This window comes from Schistocerca piceifrons, chromosome 2, assembly GCF_021461385.2.
Source record: "Schistocerca piceifrons isolate TAMUIC-IGC-003096 chromosome 2, iqSchPice1.1, whole genome shotgun sequence".
NCBI classification, from domain to species: Eukaryota; Metazoa; Arthropoda; class Insecta; order Orthoptera; family Acrididae; genus Schistocerca; species Schistocerca piceifrons.
In genome coordinates, this window is record NC_060139.1 from 693648091 (window position 1) to 693673503 (window position 25413).

The 25413-nt window shown below is 40.3% G+C and overlaps 1 protein-coding gene across 2 annotated transcripts in view; it reads left to right on the forward strand.

Moving 5' to 3' along the window:
- LOC124777738 (major facilitator superfamily domain-containing protein 1-like) overlaps nt 1–25413 on the forward strand; it is a 129642-nt gene that overhangs the window by 101647 nt on the left and 2582 nt on the right. For both annotated transcript variants that reach the window (XM_047253240.1, XM_047253239.1), the window contains exons 10-11: nt 9064–9166; nt 15842–15974. In XM_047253240.1, coding sequence (XP_047109196.1) covers nt 9064–9166; nt 15842–15974 — 236 coding nt within the window. The remainder of the gene's footprint in view (nt 1–9063; nt 9167–15841; nt 15975–25413) is intronic.

The window sequence follows — 25413 nt, forward strand, 5'->3', positions numbered from 1 at the left end:
AATTGTTTGTCCGTTATACATGCTGCCACATTCACAGGGTACACCATATATGCTGGACACTCGAAGAGCAATGTCATCTTTAACAGGGCGCAACATATCTCGTATCTTGGGGGCGGGCCGGAACACTGGTTTCAGACCATGTTTCTGCAGCAGCTGTCCTAACTTGCTTCTAGTTGCTCCACAATATGGTAGGAATGCAGTCCGTTTGGCCTCTTCTACTGATTCACCAGGTGTCTTTCATTGGCAGCCCTTGAAAGCTTTTGCGATGTCTCTTTTGCTGTATCAATTTTCCCCGAAAACCTGTTTTAAGTTCTGAAATGCAGACTGTAGGTTGTTGTTGTCAGAGATTATCTTGGCTCTATGAACCAACGTGTTCAGAACTGCTTTCTTGTGTACAGGGTGGTGGAAACTATTGGTGTTAAAGTACCGATCAGTGTGTGTTGGTTTCCGGTACACTGAATAACCAAGCTGGCCTCCTGCCTTCTGCTCAACCAAAACATCCAAGAATGGTAGCTTGCCGTGCTTCTCCATCTCAACAGTAAATTTAATATTGGGATGGACACCATTAATGTGATCGACGAAATGCTGTAGTGTATCTTCACCATGAGGCCATATCAAGAAAGTGTCATTAACATATCGTAGAAAGCAAGACGGCCATAATGCTGCAGTTTGCTGCTCAAAGTGCTCCATGAAGAAATTTGCGACTGCTGGAGACAGTGGTGATCCCATGGCTGTGCCGTCCCGTCATCTCATAATATTCATCGCAGTACAAAAAGTACGTTGTTATTAGGATGTGTCAGAACAACTTAATGATTCCAGATGGAAAATACTGGGCCAAAAGATCCATTGTATCTTGTGTTGGCACCTGCGTATAAAGTGACACAACGTTCTGGCTAACCATTATGTTGTTTGGGCCTATCTTCATTCTCTTGAGTGTCTCAACAAATTTCTGCGAATTGACAACATGGTGTTCACAATGTCCCAATTTTGGTCCTAAGAATCCTACCAGGTGTTTAGCAAGTCTGTAGGTGGGCGAACTGATTGCACCAATAATGGGCCTCAGAGCAACACTTTCCTTGTGTATATTTGGTAATCCATAAAGCCTGGGAGGTCTCACAGCACGAGGTGTTAATTTCTTCTCCACTTCATTTGATAAACCAGAATCCTTTAATAACTTCCCTGTCCTTCTGACAATAGCCTGTGTGGGATCACGACTAAGCTTGCAGTATGTGGCATCTTCCAATAAATGTAGCATCTTCAGGTGGTAGTCTGCAGAGTTCAGAACCATGGTGGCATTCCCTTTGTCAGCTGGCAAGACAACCAAGTCTTCATTCTCACGTAATAACCACAAGCAATGTCATTTCTCCTAGCTAATATTAGATTTTCGTGGCTTAGCTTTTGCAAAGATATGTCTGGTAGTTAGCCTGATATCCTCAGCTGCATCATGTGAAAGATTCCTAATGCACTGCTCTATTGCATTAATTATATCCAATATTGGCAGACGTCGTGGAGCTGGAGAAAAGTTGAGGCCTTTACTCAGTGCTGATATAGAGCCATCATACAGTTCTTGGTTGGAAAGATTAACAACCGTTCTATGGGCCTTATCAGATTTCACAACAGTTCTTCCGTGATTCAGTTGGTTGAACTTGGCACATTGCTTTGACGTTCCCTTGGATAAACTTGAATGTTGTTGCGCTGCCATGGCTCCATCCAACATCTCCCAATCGAATGGTGACAATGTTGATGAGAAAGACAGATGACACTCAAATACGTTCCTGGCATTATGATCAAGCTCGTACCTTGTCTGTCGTATCCGCTGTCTCACTATGGCGAGACTGGTCGTCTTTAAAATTCTGTCCATTGCAGCAGTTCAAATGTGCTGCTTGACTACTGCAAAGTGAGGAATTACCTTCTTGTCCCAGCAGAAGGGCATGGGGGCAGGTGTTGGACATCGAAAGAAAGCGAAAACAGATGTGCAATGCGGGAGCGGCAGTTTCAGACATGGTGCCTGCCCCTGGTGCCATCTGACGTCACTGGTGTTGCCACGGGCAATAGCTCTGCTAGCTGCCCGGGTCGACTTATGCGTGCACGCCACATTGGGTCTATCTGATTGGCTGCTGGTGATGTCATCACGCCTATATAAGTGAGAAACCGTAGCATCCCCGGCAGTCAGTGAACTCCTGACGACGTGGCGGAGATGGTCATTGAAAGCTCGAGGATTTTATTCGAATTGGCACAGCTTGAAAACCAAGAATGTTTTATTCTACCATCCTTAGTGATGTCACATTCATAATTTCAATATTTGGTGGCCATTTCCTAAAGCATGTTATGCCACTATCAAATTTTCAGAATGGGATTGGATTTTACAATCCCAGACCATCCTCCATTGGCCTCTAAAACTCTTCCATTTTTTATCTTAACTTTTGTGTCAAGTTTAAATGTGGTGCACTCATCCCAGGAGATGGATTTACATGAACAGACATCCATCACATGTGCAGTCATAACAGACACTAAATATTTTCAAGGATATTTTGTGTATTTATTTTCGAAATTCTGTGCTTACTATATGTGTAGAGTCAGAACAATGTTTTGCGGTGATGGGTTTTAAAACATTGTGATAAATTCATATGGACATGCATTTTTTGAGCTGTAATGCAATTCCTTTTCTCTATCGAAAGTCACACCTTTTTGTTGCTTCTTCTCTAGTGTTGTGGGTATGTTCATTGGAAAATAAGCCCAGTGTTTTGCTTTTAAATACATTGATTTCAAAGCCATACCTGGATCAGAATAACAAAGTGATTGACAGCGAAGCACATTTGAGCATGAAAGGGGCAATGGTGTTGGTTTGCTGGCACAGTAATGAATTTGTTGTACAGAATTGTAATATCTTATTGCTTAATGCACGGGCTCCTGTGTATGAAATGATACCATGCTCCTGTTATTTGTGTCTCTCAAGAAAGGCAAGAAGAAAGGCGCTGGCTTTTACAATAATCAGAATGATTCACATTTAGTTGGTATATGTGATTCAATAGAGGTGCTATAATGGATTTGAATCATTGATGTAAATATGATAACTAAAAACATTGAAATAATGTGAACTGCTTAAGTAATTATCAATCATTGTAGTTGTATGTAGTCTGTCATATGTCTGTAGAGTGATATTCCTTGATAACTCCGTGAAAATGTGGTAGACATGATTCACTCAAAAATATGAAGCACACACATAAAAAGAAACAAGAATTATGGCAAAGGGTAAATGCAGCTTAGTTCAAAGTCACTTTCTTCCCCAACACTGCTGTTATCTGTGCTCTGGTCCGTGGAAGAATCACTGGAATCGCCCAAGAATATAATTGCATTTTCAGTATTACTCTCTTCTTTAACAACCATTTCTGTGTGGCACACAACATTATTGCACTTTTCTAGAGTTATTTGGGCCACTGCTTCCTTTGACAGTGTTTGAAAATCTTTCGCAGTGAAGCTTTTGTTTATTGTTGCCATGCAACATTTGATCTGCACCCAAATAATTTTGATGGTGTTGAAGAGGCAAGTGATATGGTGGAAGCCTAAAAATCCTGTGACAATGTTCTTTACCATTTACTCTGGTGTATTGCCAAATGTGCTTTGTTGTATTGAAATAAAATAACATCATTGCTCTTAATGGCCGGCCGAAGTGGCCTTGCGGTTAAAGGCGCTGCAGTCTGGAACCGCAAGACCGCTACGGTCGCAGGTTCGAATCCTGCCTCGGGCATGGATGTTTGTGATGTCCTTAGGTTAGTTAGGTTTAACTAGTTCTAAGGGACTAATGACCTCAGCAGTTGAGTCCCATAGTGCTCAGAGCCATTTGAACCATTTTTTTGCTCTTAATGAAACATAAATCCATTTGGCTTGCTTCTTCCATCTAAAAACAGTTCATTACAAAAGATGTTGATGTTAATACTTAAGATTTTTGCTCAAGCATTTAGAAATACTGAAGTCTTTACATTTTTTATCAACTTATGTCTTTACTTACCTCCGAGATCTCAAAATTTGTCAGGGAAAAATGCTAAAACTTGTCTGGAAATCAGGGAAGTATCAGAGAAATTCACTTGGGGAAACTTGTGGCAACCCTGATTGAGAAACCTGATTTTTTATTTACTCTTGTATGTGTTCAAAGCAGAAGTGACTAGGGGAAATCTGCAAAGCCATAGAAGCATGTGTAACTATGGGAAAGATAGATGTTACTTTAAGAAAATTAAAGAAACTGTTGGACAAAAGAAAGCAGCTGTATATTGAGCTCAGCTGGCAAGCCAATACTAATCAAGGAAGGGAAGTCTGAAAACTTAGAGAGAACACACAGGCTGTACAAAGGAAACGAACTTGAGGACAGTATTATGGAAAGGAAACAGGAAGTAGATGATGAGGTAGGATATGTGATACTGCCAGAAGAATTTGACAAAGCACAGAAAAACCTAAATTGAAGCAAGGCACCTAGAGTAGATGACACTGATTCATAATTACTGAGATCGTTGGAAGAACATACCTCTACAAAACTGGTCCACTAGGTATGCGAGATGTAGGGAACCAGTGAAATATCCTCAGTCGTAAAGAAGAATGTAATAACTCCAGTGAAAAGGTGTGAATATTACCAATCCATAAGTGCAAGTCATGGTTATGAAATACTAACACAAATGTTAAACAATGGAAACTCCACATTGTTGATATTCCAATGTAAGGAAAGATAAAATGTTACTCACCATAAAGATGACATGTGGAGAGATGCATCAAAAAGACTGTGGCACATTATACGAGGGTAAGTCAATTATTATCCACAAAGTAGTTATAAAATTTTATTATAATCAAATAGGAAACTTACAGGAACATCATTTTTCGTCATAGTCTCCTTGCGTTACAACGCACTTGGTCCATTGTTGTACAAGCTTCCTGATGCCCTCATAAAAGAAGGTTCTTGGTTGAGCTGCAAGCCAGGAATGCACCACTTCTTTCACTGCTTCGTTCGAGGCAAATTGACGACCCCTTAATGCCTTTTTGAGTGGACCAAACAAGTGATAGTCAGAAGGGGCAAGATCGGGTCTATATGGAGGATGACCCAATACTTCAAATTTGAGTTTCTGAAGTGTTTCAGCAGTGTGGTCAGCAGTATGCGGACGGGCATTGTCGTGCAACAACACTACACCTTTGACAGCAATCCTCGGCATTTGTTTTGAATTGCAGGCATTTGCCTGGCAGTAAGCATCTCACTGCAACGTACACTGTTTATTGTTGTGACCCTTTCCCCACAATGTCCCAGTACTGGACCTTGTGTGTCCCAAAAAACCGTAAGCATCAGTTTTCCTGCAGACTGTTGGGTCTTGAACTTTTTCTTGCATGTTAGATGTTTCCATTCCATAATCTGCCGTTTACTTTCCAGCTCTTAATGATGGATCCATGTTTCGTCACCAGTAATGATCCTGTCTAAGAAGTTGCCCCCTTCGTTACCATAGCGATTCAAATGATTTTTGCAGATGTCCAAGCGTGTTTCTTTATGCAACTGTGAGAGTTGTTTTGAGACCCATCTTGCACAAACTTTACGAAACCCAAGCCTGTTGTGGATGATTTTGTAGGCAGAACCGTGACTAATTTGCAGACGATGTGCCACTTCGTCAATAGTTAATCGTCTGTCGAAGAGAATCATTTCACGTGAACACTCAATGGTTTCTTCATTTGTGGTGGTAAGTGGTCGTCCGGCTCCTTCATCATGCGTACCATTTCGGGATTTGTCAGTTCATTCGTAGACACTCTGTTGTGGCAAAACACTGTTTCCCGTACTGTACCGAAAGTCTCCGATGAATTTTGGCTCTTGAGACGCCTTCCGACCACAAAAAATGGTTCACTGAACATTGGTCTTCTTTGGTGCTAATAGGCAGCGGAGCAGCCATGATTAACAGCACAGCAGCGATAACCAAACTAACCTAGCAGCTTGAAAATTGCAAAGCTATAACAACAAATAAACAAAGCATGTGTCATCAACGTAAAATGACAGTACTACCGAAATAGACAAAAATATAACTAAATTGTGGATAGTAATTGACGTACCCTTGTAGCTCTTAGTTAAAGTCTTCTTCAGAAAATGGAAAACACACACACACACACACACACACACACACACACACACACACAGAGAGAGAGAGAGAGAGAGAGAGAGAGAGAGAGAGAGAGAGAGAGAGAACGCTCACATTCACATTCACAGGACCGCCATCTCTGGCAGCTTGGATCGGTCTGAGCTTCTGGAGATCGTGGTTTTTTTTGTGTGTGTGTGTGTGTGTGTGTGTGTGTGTGTGTGTGTGTGTCTGTGTGTGTGTGTGTGTGTGTGTGTGTGTGCGTGTTTTCCATTTTCTGAAGAAGACTTTAGTTGAAAGCTATACATGTAAGTGCCTTTTCGTTGTGCCTGTCTGCGACACAAATATTGTGTACAGAAAAGCTGGAGGAAGACTTGTCTGACATAGCAGTAATAAACTATATACATAATCTTTTTATATGAATCAGTCTACCTATTAGCAAAAACTGTATGTAAATCACTAAAGTGGTTCCTGATATTAGCATTCAGACAGACAGAAAAATGTGCTTGAGGGACTTTAATTTAGCAATATCTATAGAAGGAAGGAGTGATAGAAGGCATCCTCAAGAATGATCACTTTGGGTTTCAGAGAAATGGAGAAACATGCGAGGCATTACTAATCCTGTAACATACAGGTAGATCCCGTTATATGTGGATTCATTATCCGTGTTTTCACATATACGCGGTTTTAGTTAAGTCCAGTCTGTTAGCAGTACACTGAAGCAGTAATGCATTAAGACATCTCAACATTCATCTTCTCATGTGTTTGTTGAGATGTATATCATCAGTTCACATCATTAGAGCTGTGAAGTTGCAGTTGACGGGGTCTGTGTGTAAAATGTCAGGTAAAAGGAAAGAAACTGTGCATGACAAGGGAAAGAAGCTTGTACGAATGACATTTTCATTAGAAACAGAGGGATGTTAAGAACCACTATAAGAAAGATGAGCATGTTGTTGACATTCGACGTGCTTTGGGGCTTAGTGAATCCATTTTGAGAATTGTTCATGACAGTTCAGAACCAATTCAAAAAATTGGTAACTATTCAGCTAACATAAGTGTGACTAGTGATAGAGCACCACAACCAACAACACATGTCTCTTCTGTGGAGCTGCTATTCAAGCTAAAACTAAGAGCTTGTATGAAGATTTACGGAAAGATGATGACAATCCGGCGCTTTTCTCTTCCAGCTCAGGTTGGATTGATCGCTTCAAGCATCATTGTGGCTTCCACAACATTAAAATGACAGGAGAGGTGCCTGTGGCAGATGAGGAATTTGAAAAGAGGTGTAAAGAAATTGTGATAGAAAAAGGCTATACTGCGAAACGTGTTTTCAACGTTGATGAAAAGGCTTATTTGGGAAACCAATGCCTAGTTACATGTTCATTTGTATTTAAGAAAAAACAGCATCTGGATTAGAGGCTACTAAGACCTGGCACACCCTTTTCAGAGGGAATGGTCAAGGGATTGTAAATTAAAACCCCTTATGATCCACAACTTGCAAAATCCTAGGGCACTAAAAGGTTGTGACAAGAGCAGGCCAGGAATTCATTGGTAACAAAATAATGATTTTAGTGGGTTGTTGTGTTTGTGTTAAATTTTTAAATGTATAAATTTTGCATTGAAATGTGTTTCACAAAGGTGATGATGGTTATTTTTTGTTAAAATTAGTAAGAAACTATTTTAAATTTAATATGCGAGAAAACGAGACTCTAACCCCATATTTTACATATAAAATTACTCTTTATTTACATGAATTCAGTATCTCTGGGGATTCCGCAGAACATAATTGTCGTGCATAACAAAGTTTGTCTCTGCCTTAGAAGTTGTGTTGAAGAAACACAGAGCTGTATCTGTAACAATTGTAAATTTAGAGAAAGCTTTTGACACTTTTGTCTGATTTAGATGTCTAAAATTCAGGAGAGAGATAAACTAAGGGGGTCATTTACAGCTTGTATGAAACCAGACTGCAGTTGTGAGTAACAGGACATGAAAAGGAGGCATTAGTTGACATAAGAGACAGGGTTGCAGCATATCTCCCATATTATTCAATCTGAACCTAGAGTGAGCAGTAAAGGATACAAATGAGATTTTTGAAAGTGAATTAAAGATAAAGAAGAAGTAATAAAAACTTTGAGAACAAGGTACTTAGATCATTTGACTGGAATGGATAAAGTCTTGATAGGAGATTACTTGATGAATGTCAACAAAAGGAAAGAAGGAAAATAGTAGTGGAGTATAATCGAATTAAATCAGCTAGTGCTGAGGGCATTAGATGAGAAGAAGAGCCACTAAAGTAGTAGACAGTTTTGCTATTTGGGTAGGAAAATAACTGACAATGGCTGAAATAAAGAGAGTATAAAATGTATACTGGCAACAGCAAGAAAAAGCATTTTCCAGTGATAAAGATTTGTTAATATAAAGCACATATTTAAGTGGTAGGATGTCTCTTTTGAACAATTTTTGTTGGGAGTGTAGCCTTACATGGAAGTGAAACGTGGTGATGAACAGTTCAGATAAGAAAAGAATAGAAACGTTTGAAATGTGGTACTAGAACAACACTGAGTGGATAGGATAACCTATAAATAGGTATGAAATCAAATGGGAGAGAGGAGGAATTTGTGGCATAACTTGACAAAAAGAACAGATTGGTTGATAGTACACATCATGTGGTTACAAGTAATCATGAACAGGGTAATGGAAAGAAATGTAGGGTGCAAACATCATAGAAAGAGACCAAGACTTATCAAAAGGGTACAGTTTGCTGTATTATGCAGAGGATTTGCTAACGAGGAGAGCTGCATGGAACCACTCTTTGGTCTAAAGATAGTGACTTTTTTTCAAATGCTTGTCATATCAATTATTATTTAGCATTCACACAGTTCACGTAGAACTGGAGACATTATTGATTTGGTGTGTGTAATGAAGCCATTGTGTTTGATATTGTGATTCATGTTAATTTTCATTTCAGTGTCATTATTAACTGCTGTTGGAATATGGGTGGTTGATGCAAGCAAAAATGGAATACTCAACATGACACCATCACAAAGAGAAGTTTATGAGAGAAACAGATTGTAAGTATTATTCTGAAATTAGTGCTCTTTACTGACATTTGTTTTGTGTTCTGAAGTATTCAGCTATGTCTTATTATTTAAATTTCTGACATTTGCTGTTGTGTTAGAGGAAACTATTTTTTTTTTTTTTTTTTTTTTTTCCACATGATCTTTGCAGTCAGTCAACTGAAAGTGTATCAAAATATTTGATTTCTTGTTACTTTTTTTTTCCTAACCACCACTGATGTGGCAGTCATTTGTTCATTGCAGGCACAAAAAAAGCTTTTAGCCTTTAACACATTGAAAATTGTAATACACAGCACTCTCATAGTGATGATGCTTTTTCTTCAGTAAATGCTATGTATTTATCCTCTCTTTTTCAGTAAATTCTGTATTTTTGACATTCATACATTAAGTCTCATTTTAATTATCTGTAAAGTGTGTCAATTTCACTTGTCTTTAAGTGCTTTAGGGGGGATGTAACAGAAAATGTAAACATATCTAAAAACCAAGATGATGTGACTTACCAAACGAAAGCGCTGGCACGTCGATAGACACACAAACAAACACAAACATACACACAAAATTCAAGCTTTTGCAACAAACTGTTGTCTCATCAGGAAAGAGGGAAGGAGAGGGAAAGACGAAAGGATGTGGGTTTTAAGGGAGAGGGTAAGGGGTCATTCCAATCCCGGGAGCAGAAAGACTTACCTTAGGGGGAAAAAAGGACGGGTATACACTCGCACACACACACATATCCATCCACACATATACAGACACAAGCAGACATATACAGAGGCAAAGAGTTTGGGCAGAGATGTCAGTCGAGGCGGAAGTGCAGAGGCAAAGATGTTGTTGAATGACAGGTGAGGTATGAGTGGCGGCAACTTGAAATTAGCGGAGATTGAGGCCTGGTGGATAACGAGAAGAGAGGATATAATGTAGAGCAAGTTCCCATCTCCGGAGTTCGGATAGGTTGGTGTTAGTGGGAAGTATCCAGATAACCCGGACGGTGTAACACTGTGCCAAGATGTGCTGGCCGTGCACCAAGGCATGTTTAGCCACAGGGTGATCCTCATTACCAACAAACACTGTCTGCCTGTGTCCATTCATGCGAATGGGCAGTTTGTTGCTGGTCATTCCCACATCGAATGCGTCACAGTGTAGGCAGGTCAGTTGGTAAATCACGTGGGTGCTTTCAAACGTGGCTCTGCCTTTGATCGTGTACACCTTCCGGGTTACAGGACTGGAGTAGGTGGTGGTGGGAGGGTGCATGGGACAGGTTTTACACCGGGGGCGGTTACAAGGGTAGGAGCCAGAGGGTAGGGAATGTGTTTTGGGGATTTCATAGGGATGAACTAAGAGGTTACGAAGGTTAGGTGGATGGCGGAAAGACACTCTTGGTGGAGTGGGGAGGATTTCATGAAGGATGGATCTCATTTCAGGGCAGGATTTGAGGAAGGCGTATCCCTGCTGGAGCGCCACATTCAGAGTCTGATCCAGTCCCGGAAAGTATCCTGTCACAAGTGGGGCACTTTTGTGTTTCTTCTGTGGGAGGTTCTGGGTTTGAGAGGATGAGGAAGTGGCTCTTGTTATTTGCTTCTGTACCAGATCGGGAGGGTAGTTGCGGGATGCGGGACCACCTACTCCAGTCCTGTAACCCGGAAGGTGTACACAATCAAAAGCAGAGCCATGTGTGAAAGCACCCACGTGATTTACCAACTGACCTGCCTACACTGTGACGCATTCTATGTGGGAATGACCAGCAACAAACTGTCCATTCGCATGAATGGACACAGGCAGACAGTGTTTGTTAGTAATGAGGATCACCCTGTGGCTAAACATGCCTTGGTGCACGGCCAGCACATCTTGGCACAGTGTTACACCGTCCGGGTTATCTGGATACTTCCCACTAACACCAACCTATCCAAACTCTGGAGATGGGAACTTGCTCTACAATATATCCTCTCTTCCTGTTATCCACCAGGCCTCAGTCTCCGCTAATTTCAAGTTGCCGCCACTCATACCTCACCTGTCATTCAACAACATCTTTGCCTCTGCACTTCCGCCTCAACTGACATCTCTGCCCAAACTCTTTGCCTCTGTATATGTCTGCTTGTATCTGTATATGTGTGGATGGATATGTGTGTGTGTGTGCGAGTGTATACCCGTCCTTTTTCCCCCCTAAGGTAAGTCTTTCCGCTCCCGGGATTGGAATGACTCCTTACCCTCTCCCTTAAAACCCACATCCTTTCGTCTTTCCCTCTCCTTCCCTCTTTCCTGATGAGGCAACAGTTTGTTGCGAAAGCTTGAATTTTGTGTGTATGTTTGTGTTTATTTGTGTGTCTATCGACGTGCCAGCGCTTTCGTTTGGTAAGTCACATCATCTTGGTTTTTAGACATATTTTTCCCATGTGGAATGTTTCCCTCTATTAATAGAAAATGTAAACATTTATTTAAAAATCATTACAGCCATATTTATTAATGCCAGCCACTGTGGCCAAGTGGTTCTAGGTGCTTCAGTCCAGAACCACTGCTGCTATGGTTGCAGGTTCGAATCCTGTGTGTGATGTCCTTGGGTTAGTTAGGTTTAAGTTGTTCTAAGTCTAGGGGACTGATGACCTCAGATGTTAAAGTCCCATAGTGCTTAGAGCCATTTGAACCATAATTGTTAATGTACAAATCTAAAATTTTGCATGCGTAAAGCAAAAGAGCTGTGTTTTAACAGAAAATATAATAAAATATGCAGGATTAATATTTTGCCAGAAATTTGAATTTTTAATTTTGTTGTTGTCTGTTTTATAAAAAGCATAATTCAGATTCCATTCATGCAAGTAATCTGAAAATTTTATTGTAATGTCCTGAGAAGGTTATAAGACCACTGAACTAGTTATTAATTTATGGTACAAATTGTATCCTTAACAGAGCTTTTAATTTTGCACATCCAAAATCAACTTTTTTTTCTCGATACAATAATCTAAGAATCATAATGTAATTGCAGGGTCTCATATTTTTTTAGTTCCAGGGAGACAGTAACACACTGCCAACAGTTCCAAAACATTTCATAGCATTAGCGCATTCACTTTTTGAGAAAAAACCTTCCAATAACGTAAAACATTTAAAACTGAGAAAATGAGGTTCAAAGTTTTTCTTCTCATACTTCTGCATGTAATAAGCTTACCTCAGTTTTAAAATCCTCCATATTGATACTCCTCATCCTCCAGGTTTCTCTTCTCTTCTCTCCTCTTCGAATCTGCCTGGTCTGTATTTGCAGGTAAGACACTGATCTGTTAGTTTTCATGACCCTGCTGTTCTTGATGGTGTAAAATGCTTTTGTTGTAAACACACCAGGATCTCTTCAACATTTCAATTCTGCCATTATTTCCGTTATTGTAACACAAAACTACTACAAATACACCTATTTTGAGTATTTCAAGTCCACTGAATGTCCTTTTTGAGCATCTAATCCAAATTAAATTATTGAGACTTTCATTTGCATTTTGTGCCTTTCCATGAAGACACTTCCTCAGTAACCTGAATGTTGGCATCATTGCATTCATAACAGGTTCCCGTAATGAGTATTTTTGTAAATAAGTCTCATTTCTGATTATTGAACTTAGACCAATCATCTTTCGGACACAGATTGTGCATTGGTATTTGGTCGGTGGATAGTTTGTGGAAAAAAAATTGCCCACACTGCACACCTCATTGCCTCTAAATTGTGTGTGTTTTTCCTGATAGCTCTCCCATAAAGTAACTGAAGAGAATCAGTTTCTTTCAGAGTAGGCCTGCCTTTTTGTGCTAGTGGTTTTCCATCCTCAAGTACTTCACCTTTCTTCTCCTCCAGCATGCGACGAAGCCTGCCACCAAGCCTCTTTTGGACATGGCCAACACATTCCAACTTTTCTATTGTTGTATTGTACGGATTTTTATCTGTTAGTGCTTTGAATGAAGAGGAGTCCCCATCACCAAGGTATTAAGTACATCTAACACCATACTGGTCCTCAGATCTGGAGACCATCCTCACAACTCCAGCAGCCTCCATGCCCCCACTTGAGCCACTATATTTTCTAGAGCATGCTACCGCATGCTTTACTTGCCACAGTCTCTCACTGTCTTCATTGTTGGACATTTTCCCTGTTGCACACTGGTGGCAGTATTTAGACATAATTTCTAACTTTACCTGAGTCAATACCAATAACAGATGCAACTCCATACAGTGGTTGTGAGACCCCTCTTCATCCATGTTCCATCTACAGACACACACAGGTCAGTAACATTTGTAGGAGATTCACTGTCATGAATATCTACCCCATGATCTATTTATTTTTGGTTTATTTCAACCATTTTCTCCACTGCTTTCTTCATGGAAACTTTGGCAGTATCACATACAGCATCAGACATTTCTTTATTTTTTTTTTTCAAACCTTGCACAAGGTGGAGGCATGTTCAGAAAACCACACGATAAATTACCTCCTTCCCTGCCCTTTCCAAGGCATCTCAGAGCATATGCTAACCTACAATTGCTTTCATAGGTACCAGTGTCAATTTTTTTTGGAGGAGGAAAATGAAAATTCATTGCCACATGAATTACAAATTAATTTAATATCACAAGCTATTCCCACTCTTCTTTCTTCAACGACAATCATGCATTCTGTATTTTTACAGCTAACGCATGAACATGAAAACTTTTTAGCCTGGCAGTGAAGCTCTAAATCAACAAGTCCGACTCCAGTAGAATCCATCAGCATCACTCACGCACCTGTACAATTCTGTTGTCCCATGTTTTGATACTGAAGCTGAGGGCTTATGTTCTTCATTTCGAGCTGTTTCCTCTTTTTTGTTGGTAAACTGCTTTCCAAGAAACCTCAGTTTCCTAAACACAGTTTTTCCACCACCCATTACGCAGTGTCAATTCCCTGTTTAACTGCTGAAGGTAATTTTTGATAAAGCATTTAAAACAGTTTCAGATGAATCTCTGTCCCTGTCACCTGTTCTAATCTGTCCCTACCACCTGTCCTAATCACTTGAGTTTCCCAATCTATAGTTGGTAGATTATCTACAACATGGCCAGGAAATTTACGTGATATGTTCTCCAAGTTTCCCCTCAACTGTTCCACCATTACTGTTACTGAGGCAGGGGGTCTATAAAACATCCGACGACCATGTTTGATCCACCTTTAACACTTTTCACTGGGGCTATTTTGCATCCTGACACTGTACTAATCTCACTAGATATTATCATACTTTTTATTGCTATAAATATGCCTCCACCACCATCGTTACTTCTCTTTGCGGTGAATATTCCTGTCAACGTTTAGCATTTCATTGCTATCAACCTCCGCTTCCAGCCGGCTTTCCATCCCATGTTCTGTGTATCTATTGTTACCTTTTATAATCTACATTAGTTTCGGGATCTTTCTGTAGATGCTCCTCCATTTAAGTGCTACTGTATTGTCATTTTCTTTTCCCAATCTGCTATGATGAATACTACTCTGTGTGAACACTGAAGGCATCTTATTGGGCCTGTGGAGGGATTTCTCTATCCTAAAAAACCCATATGTGCATGACACACATACTCCAATATCCTATTAGTCATTTCCTGCATGTAGTGCACACTTGTCCCTGCAATTCTCCTCCTGATTCTGCGGGCTGAGAAATTTGCATCTGATACCTTCACAGAATCATCTGAGCCTCTGGTGTAGACCTTCCACTCTGCTCTGAACCAGAGGGCCACCATTGGTTCCGCCAACAGTACTGCAAAACAATAGGTCTGTTCCCACCCCACAGGCAAGGCTGTCTTCACCAAATCAGCCAGCCATCTGGGATCCCTGCAGCAGATATCATTCATCGGCTTCGTGAGCTACGATTTGCAGGTGGGTGCACCCAGTTTTCTCAGTTGCTGCTGGCAAAGCCTCCTCAGTATCATGGCTGAGACCTTGTGGCAGGTAAATAGAGTGAGCACTGGTCTTCCCCAACCTGGCTGCTGTTTTACTGAGGGGCTCCATCACCCACCTAACATTGGAGCTCCCAGTGACAAGCAGTCACAACTTTTTGGGCTTTCGGAGGAGCTTCGGCCACAGTGCCAACAGGCCCATGCTGGTTCAGTTGTACTTTCAGCTGCAGGCAATGCCTCAAACCTGCTTTTAATATGTAAGGGGACAGCTGTGTGGCTGGTACCTACTTTCGACTTCTGCTCAGAGATCCGCAGCCACACCACTATTCATCCAATCACTGTCAGGGACATGTGAATCAGTAAGCACAGATGCATCACGAATCCCACACAGCACTATAAGCTCCAGAGGTGCCAAAGCTTTCATCTCAGATGCCCCAACCCCTCTGCCATCCAGAAGACAGCAGCCTGAAGCCTGTTGTTCATGGCCAACACGGCTTCCAACTGTTTGGCCATTTCCTCCTCCATCTGTACACAACAGGCACAGTCTCTAATCATCTTTAATCAATAAACAAGAAAACAAACAATAGGTCTTTTGTGTTTTAGATAGTGCTGAAGGCAATTGTAATTATCAGTGCCACAAAATGAAAAGAACAGGCTGTTATATAGAACTAGCTTACTGAACACCAATGTGTAGTTCGTCCTATATCATGCAAACAGTTGCTCTAAACTTGTAACATGCATTCTGGATAAGATGTGTGTTTTTCCATTGCTACCTATTTCACAAAAAAATGTCATTTCAGGGCTGCTGAAGTTCTGGAACGAGAAAAGCTATTGGCATCGGGTTCAATGTCAGATATAACTCCCCACGACTTGCTTCAGCCGCATTCGGACTTCCATATTCGAAATCGTTATTTATCTCGAATTGGTGCCAATGTAAGTATTGACTAATTAAGGCCTATTTTCATTTTATTTGGGTGATGTGTGTTCATGTAATTTTGACAGTCTGCTGTGGATAGTTCAGGGCTGAATGAAAAACAAAAATATAAAAGTAGTTAAATTTTTATGCAAGGTGAGTCAAGTTCTTAATGAGTCCTTCAGGCAGTATGTAGTTGTGCTAATTGTATTTGGAAAATTACAGCCTATGCTCATTATACTACCATAGTCTAACATATACAGTTGCTGCAGCTTGCTGCTGTGTTATCATCTGACAGTTGGAGCAGTACTAGCTTACTTAATAGTGAGGAAGTGTACCTTCTATTAAACTCATATGCAATGTAAGAATTAGATGTGTCCATGAACTATGGACCTCGCCAATGGTGTGGAGGCTTGTGTGCCTCGGCAATACAGATAGCTGTACCACAGTGGAGGGGTATCTATTGAGAGGGCAGACAAATGTGTGGTTCCTGAAGAGGGGGCAGCAGCCTTTTCAGTAGTGGCAGGGGCAACAATCTGAATTATTGACTAATCTGGCATTGATACATCAAACAAAATGGCCTTGTTGTGCTGGTACAGTATTGGCTAGTTCCAACTGTTCGCTGAATTTCAAGTGCATGTTTTCATCTTCTGCCAAGTATGGCATTATGCCATAATAAAGAATCAAATATGAGATAGTACATACTGGTACTCCAAGAAAATTTACTTCCCAAAAACCACACCAATGCTCTTGTAGTATCCTCTGATGATCTATTTCTTTTATGGTGTAATGTAAGCTCTCTTAGTGCTTTATACATATGAATGTGTGGGCTTCCTACACCACTGCAGCTGCACATGCACAATAATGCCTGTTTTCTGGCGCTCTTTGGCAACTGCTAAATCGAACCTATTTTTAAGAGTCACGGAATAGTATTGCGAATGGTGGTTCGAAAAGCATTACTTTCAAAGCAAATTCTTTTTATGCAAGGTAAATTATGTTACGTGTGAGAAAGTGGGATGAGTTTCTTAAATCACAGAACATTTAAAACTGAACGTTTTGAGGACCAGCCACTTACCAGAATTTCGAGTCCAGAAGACCAGACATTTATGTCATTATTTTAAATTTACTGGCACATTTGTGTGATGTATCTTAAAGTATAACACACACAAAAAATGATCAATATTACATGTGGAAGCTCAGCTTCTCTTGTAGCTTATTAATCTTCGAGACCAATATTATATGTCAAAGCTTAGCTTTTCTTGTAGCTATACTATGTTTATTAATGTAAACCATTAACTTTTCCTCTTTGTGTGTTCATGCTACATAGCAATGATCTTGCTATTTGCTGACTATAACACGTGTCCTATTTTCTGAATATCTGCTGTCATCGGCTGGCGAGATCACGTGGCGTGTGATATGACTGGCTTACAAAAGTATGTCGCAATCTCGATTTCTATGCTCCAGAAACTAACGTGCTGTGTTTGGTGCAGTTCAAATTTATACTTTAATTATACGAAAATATGCAGTGTATATGTTGCTGCACATCAAGGGTCTTTCCAAAACTTCTCTTGCATGGGAGATCTGTCAGCAGGCTAGGTTTGGGGGATAGTGCCTGTCTGTGAAGGCCTTGGTGAGACCCTCTGCATACTGAGCTGGGGAGTTCTTGTCAGTACAGGTAAACTGTCCCCGGGTAGTCATGCTGTAAGGGAGGGATTTTTTTGGTGTGAAAGGGATGACAGCTGTCAAAATGCAGGTACTGTTAGTGGTTTCAATGTGGACAGAGGTGCAGATGGAGGCATCAGAAAGGAGTAGGGATTGGGAGTCAGTGTCAGAACACCATACCTTCTTTCCTTCACAACCTCAACACCTTCTCTCCCATCCGCTTTACGTAGTCCTCCACAACCCAGTATGCCACTTTCCTAGATGTTGACCTTTTCTTATCTGATGAATTCTTCTGCACCTCTGTCCACATTAAACACACCAACCACTAACAGTACCTGCATTTTGACAGCTGTCATCCCTTTCACATCAAAAAATCTCTCCCTTACAGCCTGCCCATGCTGAAGGCCTCACCAAGGTCTTTACAGATGGGCACTATCCCCCAGATCAAGTCCGCAAACACATCTCCTGTGCCATTTCCCCCTCACACTCCCAATCCTCCCACCACCCTAAAGAACTAGCCACAAAGGAATGCACCTCTCATCACCCATTACCATCCTGGACTGGAACAACTAAACCACATCCTTCGCCAGGGCTTTGATTTCCTACCATCATACCCTGGAATGAGGGACATTGTACTTGAGATACTTCCTACCCCTCCTAAAGTAGTGTCTCATTGCCCATCCAACCTCTGCAACATCCATGTCCAACCCTACACCACTCCCAATCCCAATCCTTGAGGAAGACTGTGGTGCAAAACCTGCCCAACAGACCCATCCAGCACTTTCTATTCCAGTCCTGTCACAGGTTTATCTTACCCCATTTTGGTCAGGCCACCTGTGAAAACAGCCATATTGTTTACCAGCTCTGCTGCAATCACGGCACAGTTTTTTCTGTTGACCAGGATGAACGGCCACCACCAGACTGTGGCCAAGAGCAAAGTAGATTAACCTGTGGCATAACATGCTGCTGAACATAACACACTTGATTTTAATCACTGCTTCACAACCCGAGCCATCTGGATTCTTCCCTCCAGCACCAGCTGTTCCGCATTGCTCACATGGGAGTTATCTTTACAACACATTCTCCACTCCCATAACTATCCCAGCCACTACTTATAGTAATATACTGTCCTCACACCCTGCACCCAACAGTTTCCACCCCCTCTGTGCTATCATCTCCTCCCCATTCTCATCTCCCACATGTTTATTTGCAGCCCTCTGCCAATGCATCCACCTGCCTTTCCCCCAGTCCTCCCTATTTTGCTCATTTTTTCCTATGTCCCTGCCCCACAACCTCCTGACACTGTGCCTGTTAGCGTTCTAGTGCCTGCACACTCCTCCAGACAGCATTTGTCTCTCTCCCCACTGGTACACCATCCCTTCCCCTTCCCTGCCCCCTTTTGGATTGCTGCTTGCATCCCACATGCTGTATTCTGACTCGAGATGCTGAAGTTAGTGGTTGTGTGTGCATTAGGTGTGCTTGCTTGTGTGTCTGTCTCTTACTGATGAAGGCTGTGGCCAAAAGCTTTATGTGTCACTTAATTGTGCCTGTTTGCAACTTGATGTGTCTTCTTTATGGTAAGTAGCAATCTGTCTTTTCCTAAAGTGTAAAAAATGAGATTGACAGGGACTGCAAAGTGGGTAAGCAAGAACGGCTAGAGGACAGATGTAAGGATTTAGAAACATACATCACTAGGGGAAGATAGATGCTGCCTACAGGAAAATTAAGTAACCTTTGGCGAAAAGAGAACCATCTGTATGAATATCAAGAGCTCAGATGGAAAACCAGTCCTAAGCAAATGAGGGAAAGCAGAAAGGTGGAAGGAGTACATACTTGAGGGCCATAATATGGAAATGGAAGAGGACATAGATAAAGAGGAGGAAGTAGATATGATACTGTGTGAAGAATTTGACAGAGCACTGAAAGACCTAAGTTGAAACAAGGCCCCAGGAGTAGACACCATTCTGTTAGAACTACTGATAGCCTTGGGAGAGCCAGCCATGACAAAACTCTTCCATGGGTTGAGCAAATTGCATGAGAGAGGTGACATACCGTCAGACTTCAAGAACAATATAATAATCCGAATTCCAAAGAAAGCAGTTGGTGACAGGTGTGAAAATTATCCAACTATCAGTTTAATAAGTCATGGTTACAAAATACTAACACAAATTCTTTACAGAAGAATGGAAAAACTGATAGGGGCTGACCTCAGGGAAGAAAACTGGAAATAACCCAGAAATTTTTCCGAATTTTAGAAATTTTTTATTGTTCTAGATTTCAGTTAAATTTTTGTGATTTTGAATGGTAGGAACTGATACGCTAACAAAGAACATTACTGTATCCTGCTACTGCAGAAGAACACTGTAGCAATAAAACATAAATGAAAGAAAGGAAAAGAATGAAACTTTAGTTGTAAAGGAAATGCTCCATCTACAACAACAAAACACCATGCACACACGCATCTGCCAAAAGCTAAATGTGTCAAAGGCCTTGGGATGAAGACTATGCAGTACTTCATTACAACAAACTGCTTCTGATGAGCGTGACGTCACAGCTGCTTACATTAGGTTCATTTGAGCAGTTGCCAGCAGGTTTGTGCACATGTGTAGTTCAGTCATATATTAGCAGTACCTTCTCCCATTTCTGGCTACTTGAAGCCAGATGCTAACGGGAAAATTTTTTCTGGTGCGCCCAAGCTGCCAGATTTGTGTGCAGAGCAGTCTGAGTTGTAGTGTGTGTGTGTGTGTGTGTGTGTGTGGGGGGGGGGGGGGGGGGGGTCGGTCCTAATCTCCGTATGATTCGTGTTTATGTGTAGTGATTTTTTTGTTTCTGCTTTGTTTATAGCTTTCACCTCAAATGAAAACAAAATGGATTTCTGTGGCCGGGAGCTATAAAGTGAATTAAAATACAATCACATAATTACGTAAGGCTGAAATATATTATTAGTTTGTTTTCTGATTTTATTTTATTTCCACATTTTTGGCAGTCAAGCATTAATTGCCTTGCACAACAATGAAGTTATTTTTGCCTGTTTGCTAAAAAGATTTGGCTTTTATTAATTTTTTCCACTGAGATGGTCAATTTATTTCAAATGAAGCATTTCATTCCACAGTATAGGCTAGTTGCAACTGTTCGCTGAATTTCAAGTGAATGTTTTCATCCTCTGGTACGAATGGCATTATGCCATAATAAAGAACCGAACATGAAATAGTACAGTGTTGGTAGTACTCCAAGAAAATTTACATCACGAAAACCCCACTAAAAAGCTTAATATTAGGTTGTGGCCTACTTCAGTGTGAATGTGGACATGCAAATGTGCACTTCAAGCCGAATTATGCATTTTAAGTATGGTTTACGAATTTCTGATGCTCTTGAAATATCCTCTGATGTCCTGTTTCTTTTATGATGTTATGTAAGATCTCTTAATGCTTTATATGTACAAACAAACATCATCGTAACTGTGCAAGTGCAGTAATACCTGCTTTCTGGCACTGAAACGATCCTATTTGTAACAGGTCGCAGGAAAGTATTGTGAATGGTAGTTTGAAAAGCATTTCTTTCAAAGTAAATTTCCTTTTACTCAAGATCAATTATGTTATGTGTAAGAATGTGCGACAAATTCTTAAATCACAGAGTGTTTGACTCTCATTTAAAACTTGCCACTTCAAGGACCAGCCACTTAGAAGAATTTTGAGTCTGGAAGACCAGACATTTATGTTATTATTTTAAATTTTACTGGCAAATTTGTGTGGTGTATCTTAAAGTGTGACACATGCATAAAAAGACCAATATTACATGTGAAAGCTTAGCTCCTCTTTTGCTTATTAATCTTAAAGATCAATATTATATGGGAAAGCTTAGCTTTTCTTGTAGATACACTATGTATATTAATTTAAACCATTAACCTTTCCTATTTGTGTGTCCACACTGCTTAACAGTGATGTTGCTATTGGCTGACTACATCATGTGTCCATTGCTCTGAATATCTGCTGTCATTGACTGGCGAGATACGTGTCATAAACTGTGATTGGCTTACGAAAGAGCATTGCAATCTCGATTTCAATGCTTTGGAAGCTAATGTGCTGTGTTTGATGGAATTTGGATTTATACTTTTGTAATATGAAAATATGCAGCGCATCGTGATACGAAATTTTGCAGCGTACGGGTGCAATTTCAGGGGACACCAAATTCACATTCTTGGAGGAAAAAAAATAAATAAATAGAAGTCTTGTTGCACAGAGCACCTGGTGTCAAGGGCAGCTTGGTCTATAGTTTGTAAATATGATTTTGAAACACATCTCTGTTGGTTTTTGAACACATACTAAGTTGATATCTGAACACATTATAAGTTGATTTTTGAATGCACACATAGTGTACATGATGTTTCTGCCAGGAGAATCCCTGTCGCATCTAGAAAGAACAACTTTTCCACAGACAAAAGGGAACTGGGCTATATGAGATGAACCGAATAAACTGTAATGGGTGAATGCCAGTCACTGTTTGTTTATGTGGTTACTTGGGTGTGCGAATGAATAGCGTTATTATCATTATTAGTGAAATCCATAGATTCAGACTGCCAGAGTGGAAATGAATGAATAACAGGAATACAAAGGTAAGAAAGATTACATATTATCTTCTCGGTGTATTCAAGAAAATGAAATTTTGACAGAAAATTTTTGCCAGATGCTACACTACTAAGGGCTAGCTGTACAATCCTCGGTTAGCAGACACTTATATTCTTGTTCTCGGAATAGCATGAAAAATGCGTTATACGAATGCATAATAATACCTAACCAGAGAATAAACACAGGATAAATAAACTGGTGATTCTGGCAGGGTTATTGAAGTTAACAGGAGAACAAGGTTTGAGAATGGCAGGAATAGTTACAGAATTTGTGATGACAAGATTGTTAGAACGAGGAGAAGAAACTGGGACATCACACAAATTATAAGGAAGAATATGATGATTCTGAATTTATATACAAATTTCTTACTACTACTACTACTACTAGAATGACAGCGGAGTGTGCGCTGATATGAAACTTCCTGGCAGATTAAAACTGTGTGCCCAGCTGAGACTCAAACTCGGGACCTTTGCCTTTCCCGGGCAAGTGCTCTACCATAAGAGCTACCAAAGCATAACTCACGCCCGGTCCTCACAGCTTTACTTCTGCCAGTATCTCGTCTCCTACCTTCCAAACTTTACAGAAGCTCTCCTGCGAACTTTGCAGAACTAGCACTCCTGAAAGAAAGAATACTGCGGAGACATGGCTTAGCCACAGCCTGGGGGATGTTTCCAGAATGGGATTTTCACTCTGCAGCGGAGAGCTTCTATAAAGTCTGGAAGGTAGGAGACGAGATACTGGCAGAAGTAAAGCTGTGAGGACCGGGCGTGAGTCGTGCTTCGGTAGCTCAGATGGTAGAGCACTTGCCCGCGAAAGGCAAAGGTCCCGAGTTCGAGTCTCGGTCGAGCACACAGTTTTAATCTGCCAGGAAGGTTTTTACTACTACTACTACTACTTTTCGATCTCATGCTTTTGCTGGACTTCATTTTATAAAGTTCCAGGAAGTTCTACACCAGTGTATAAAACAGTATCATTCAAAGGATTGATAAGTTGTACGGTTCCATTTGAAAGAATACTGTCACTTAACACGGAAAAAGTGTATTTTTGCCTGGGAAAAGGTGTATTTTTTAACCAATAAATCTGGGAAAATCTGGCAATTTTTTTCCCTTGTCCACATATACACCCTGATAAATTGAAGTAGTCGAATTAAATCAAGTGCTGCTGAGGGAATTAGATTAGCAAATGAGACAGTTAAAGAAGTAGTTGAGTTTTGCTGTTTGGGAAGCAAAATAACTGATGATGGTCAAACTAGAGAGGATATAGAATATAGACTTGCAATAGCAAGAAAATAATTTCTGAAGAAGAGAAATCTGTTTACATCGAATATAGGTTTAAGTATCAGGAAGTCTTTTCTGAAAGTATTTGTATGGAGTATAGCCATGTATGGACATGAAATATGGATGGTAAATAGTCCAGACAAGAAGGGAATAGAAGCTTTTGAAGTGTGGTGCTTCAGAAGAGTGACGAAGTTAGATTGGTAGGTCACATAACTAATGAGGAGGCACTAAATAGAATTGAGGAGAAAAGAAATTTGTGGCATAACCTGACTAGAAGAAGGGATTGTTTGGTAGGACACATCCTGGGACATCAAGGCATCATCAGTTTGGTACTGGAGGCAAAACGTGGGGGGGGGGGTTAAAAATCATAGAGGGAGATAAAGAGATAAATACATTAAGCAAATTCAGAGGGATGTAGGTTGCAGTAGTGTGGAGAGCTGCATCTAACCAGTCTTGGACTGAAGACCACAACAACAAATAATTGTTTTTCTGTATAATCTACAATATAGTATATATTTGAGTCCCATGTGTTAGTAAAATATAAAGTGACATGAACAATTGTAAAATAAACGTAAGCAGAGCAAAAACTGATGAATCAAATGTCATAAGCTAATTGCTCATAAAGGAGTAGTATATAAATGCAGTATTTCATGCCGAAGAAGCATGTACACTGACTTCCACATGTAAAAAGAATCTGTGTCCCATTTGTTGTTTTTTATTGCTTTGTAGCCATTAAGACATCTGTTGCCAAAAGTGCAACTTTTGACACATTGTTCTCTGTTTTATGAAGTTATACAAATTAAAAGTAGTAGTATGATTTAAACTTTGTTATAATGCTTATATTATACATGTTATATCAAAAAGAATTATCTGATTTAAAATAATCATAACTATTATATTATTTGAGATATGTGCATGAACAATATGCTGTTGGAAAGAGCAAACTCTCGTGGTTCCTGCCAGGTAGCAGCAGTGTGTGCCCACTTCAGTCAGTACCAACTGGTCAGTGGGTGTGGTGTGGTGTGGATCCTCCTACAGCACAGAGCTTTAGACGATGGCATGAATAGTTCCAAGAAACAGGTTGTTTGTGTAAAGGCAAATCACCAGGCCGTCCCCAAATGTCTGACACAGACGTCGAATGTATCTTGATATGCTTGAGAACTTTCTTTTCCCACAGTTGGAGACTGATTCGAATGACTTCATTTACCAACAGGATGGGGCACCGCCACACTGGCATCTGGAAGTGTAGGAATTGTTATAGCCAATTATTACTGAATGATGGATCAGTTACATCAGAAGAAATGATTCAGCTTTGCTTTACTGGCCTTCAAGGTCACTAGACCTGACTGTGCTTGATTATTTCTTGTGGGAGTTTATAAAAGACTCTGTCTTTGTGCCTGTGTTACCAACAATGATGACTGAACTGAGAATCGCATAACAGCATCTGTAGAAGCTGTAAATCAAGACAAGCTTGCTGCAGTGTGGCAACTATTTGAATATTGCATTGATATATGCTATGCATCTCAAGGGGGGAACATTGAAAGATATGAAAAAATTTTTATGTTTTTAGTTTCCTGTTCATCAAAAAACAAAATTCATCATATACGTTTATTAGTTTCAGAAATATAGATGTGCCAGAGCAGATTGTATTTTTTTTTTTTTTTTTTAATACACCGTGTGTTAATAATTCTCAGGCTTTGCATAAAGCATGGCAAAAAAGGGATGAGAGTAATCAGTAAAGTAGGAAATACTCTGAATTAAATACACACCTAATAAATTAGCAGCCCAAAAGAGCCAGCTCCATTGGGTACGTAGATCTAATATTATAAACGTCAGTGAAATGAGAATTGAACACCCACCACAATGGGACCATGGAATGGTTCCATTCAAATGTA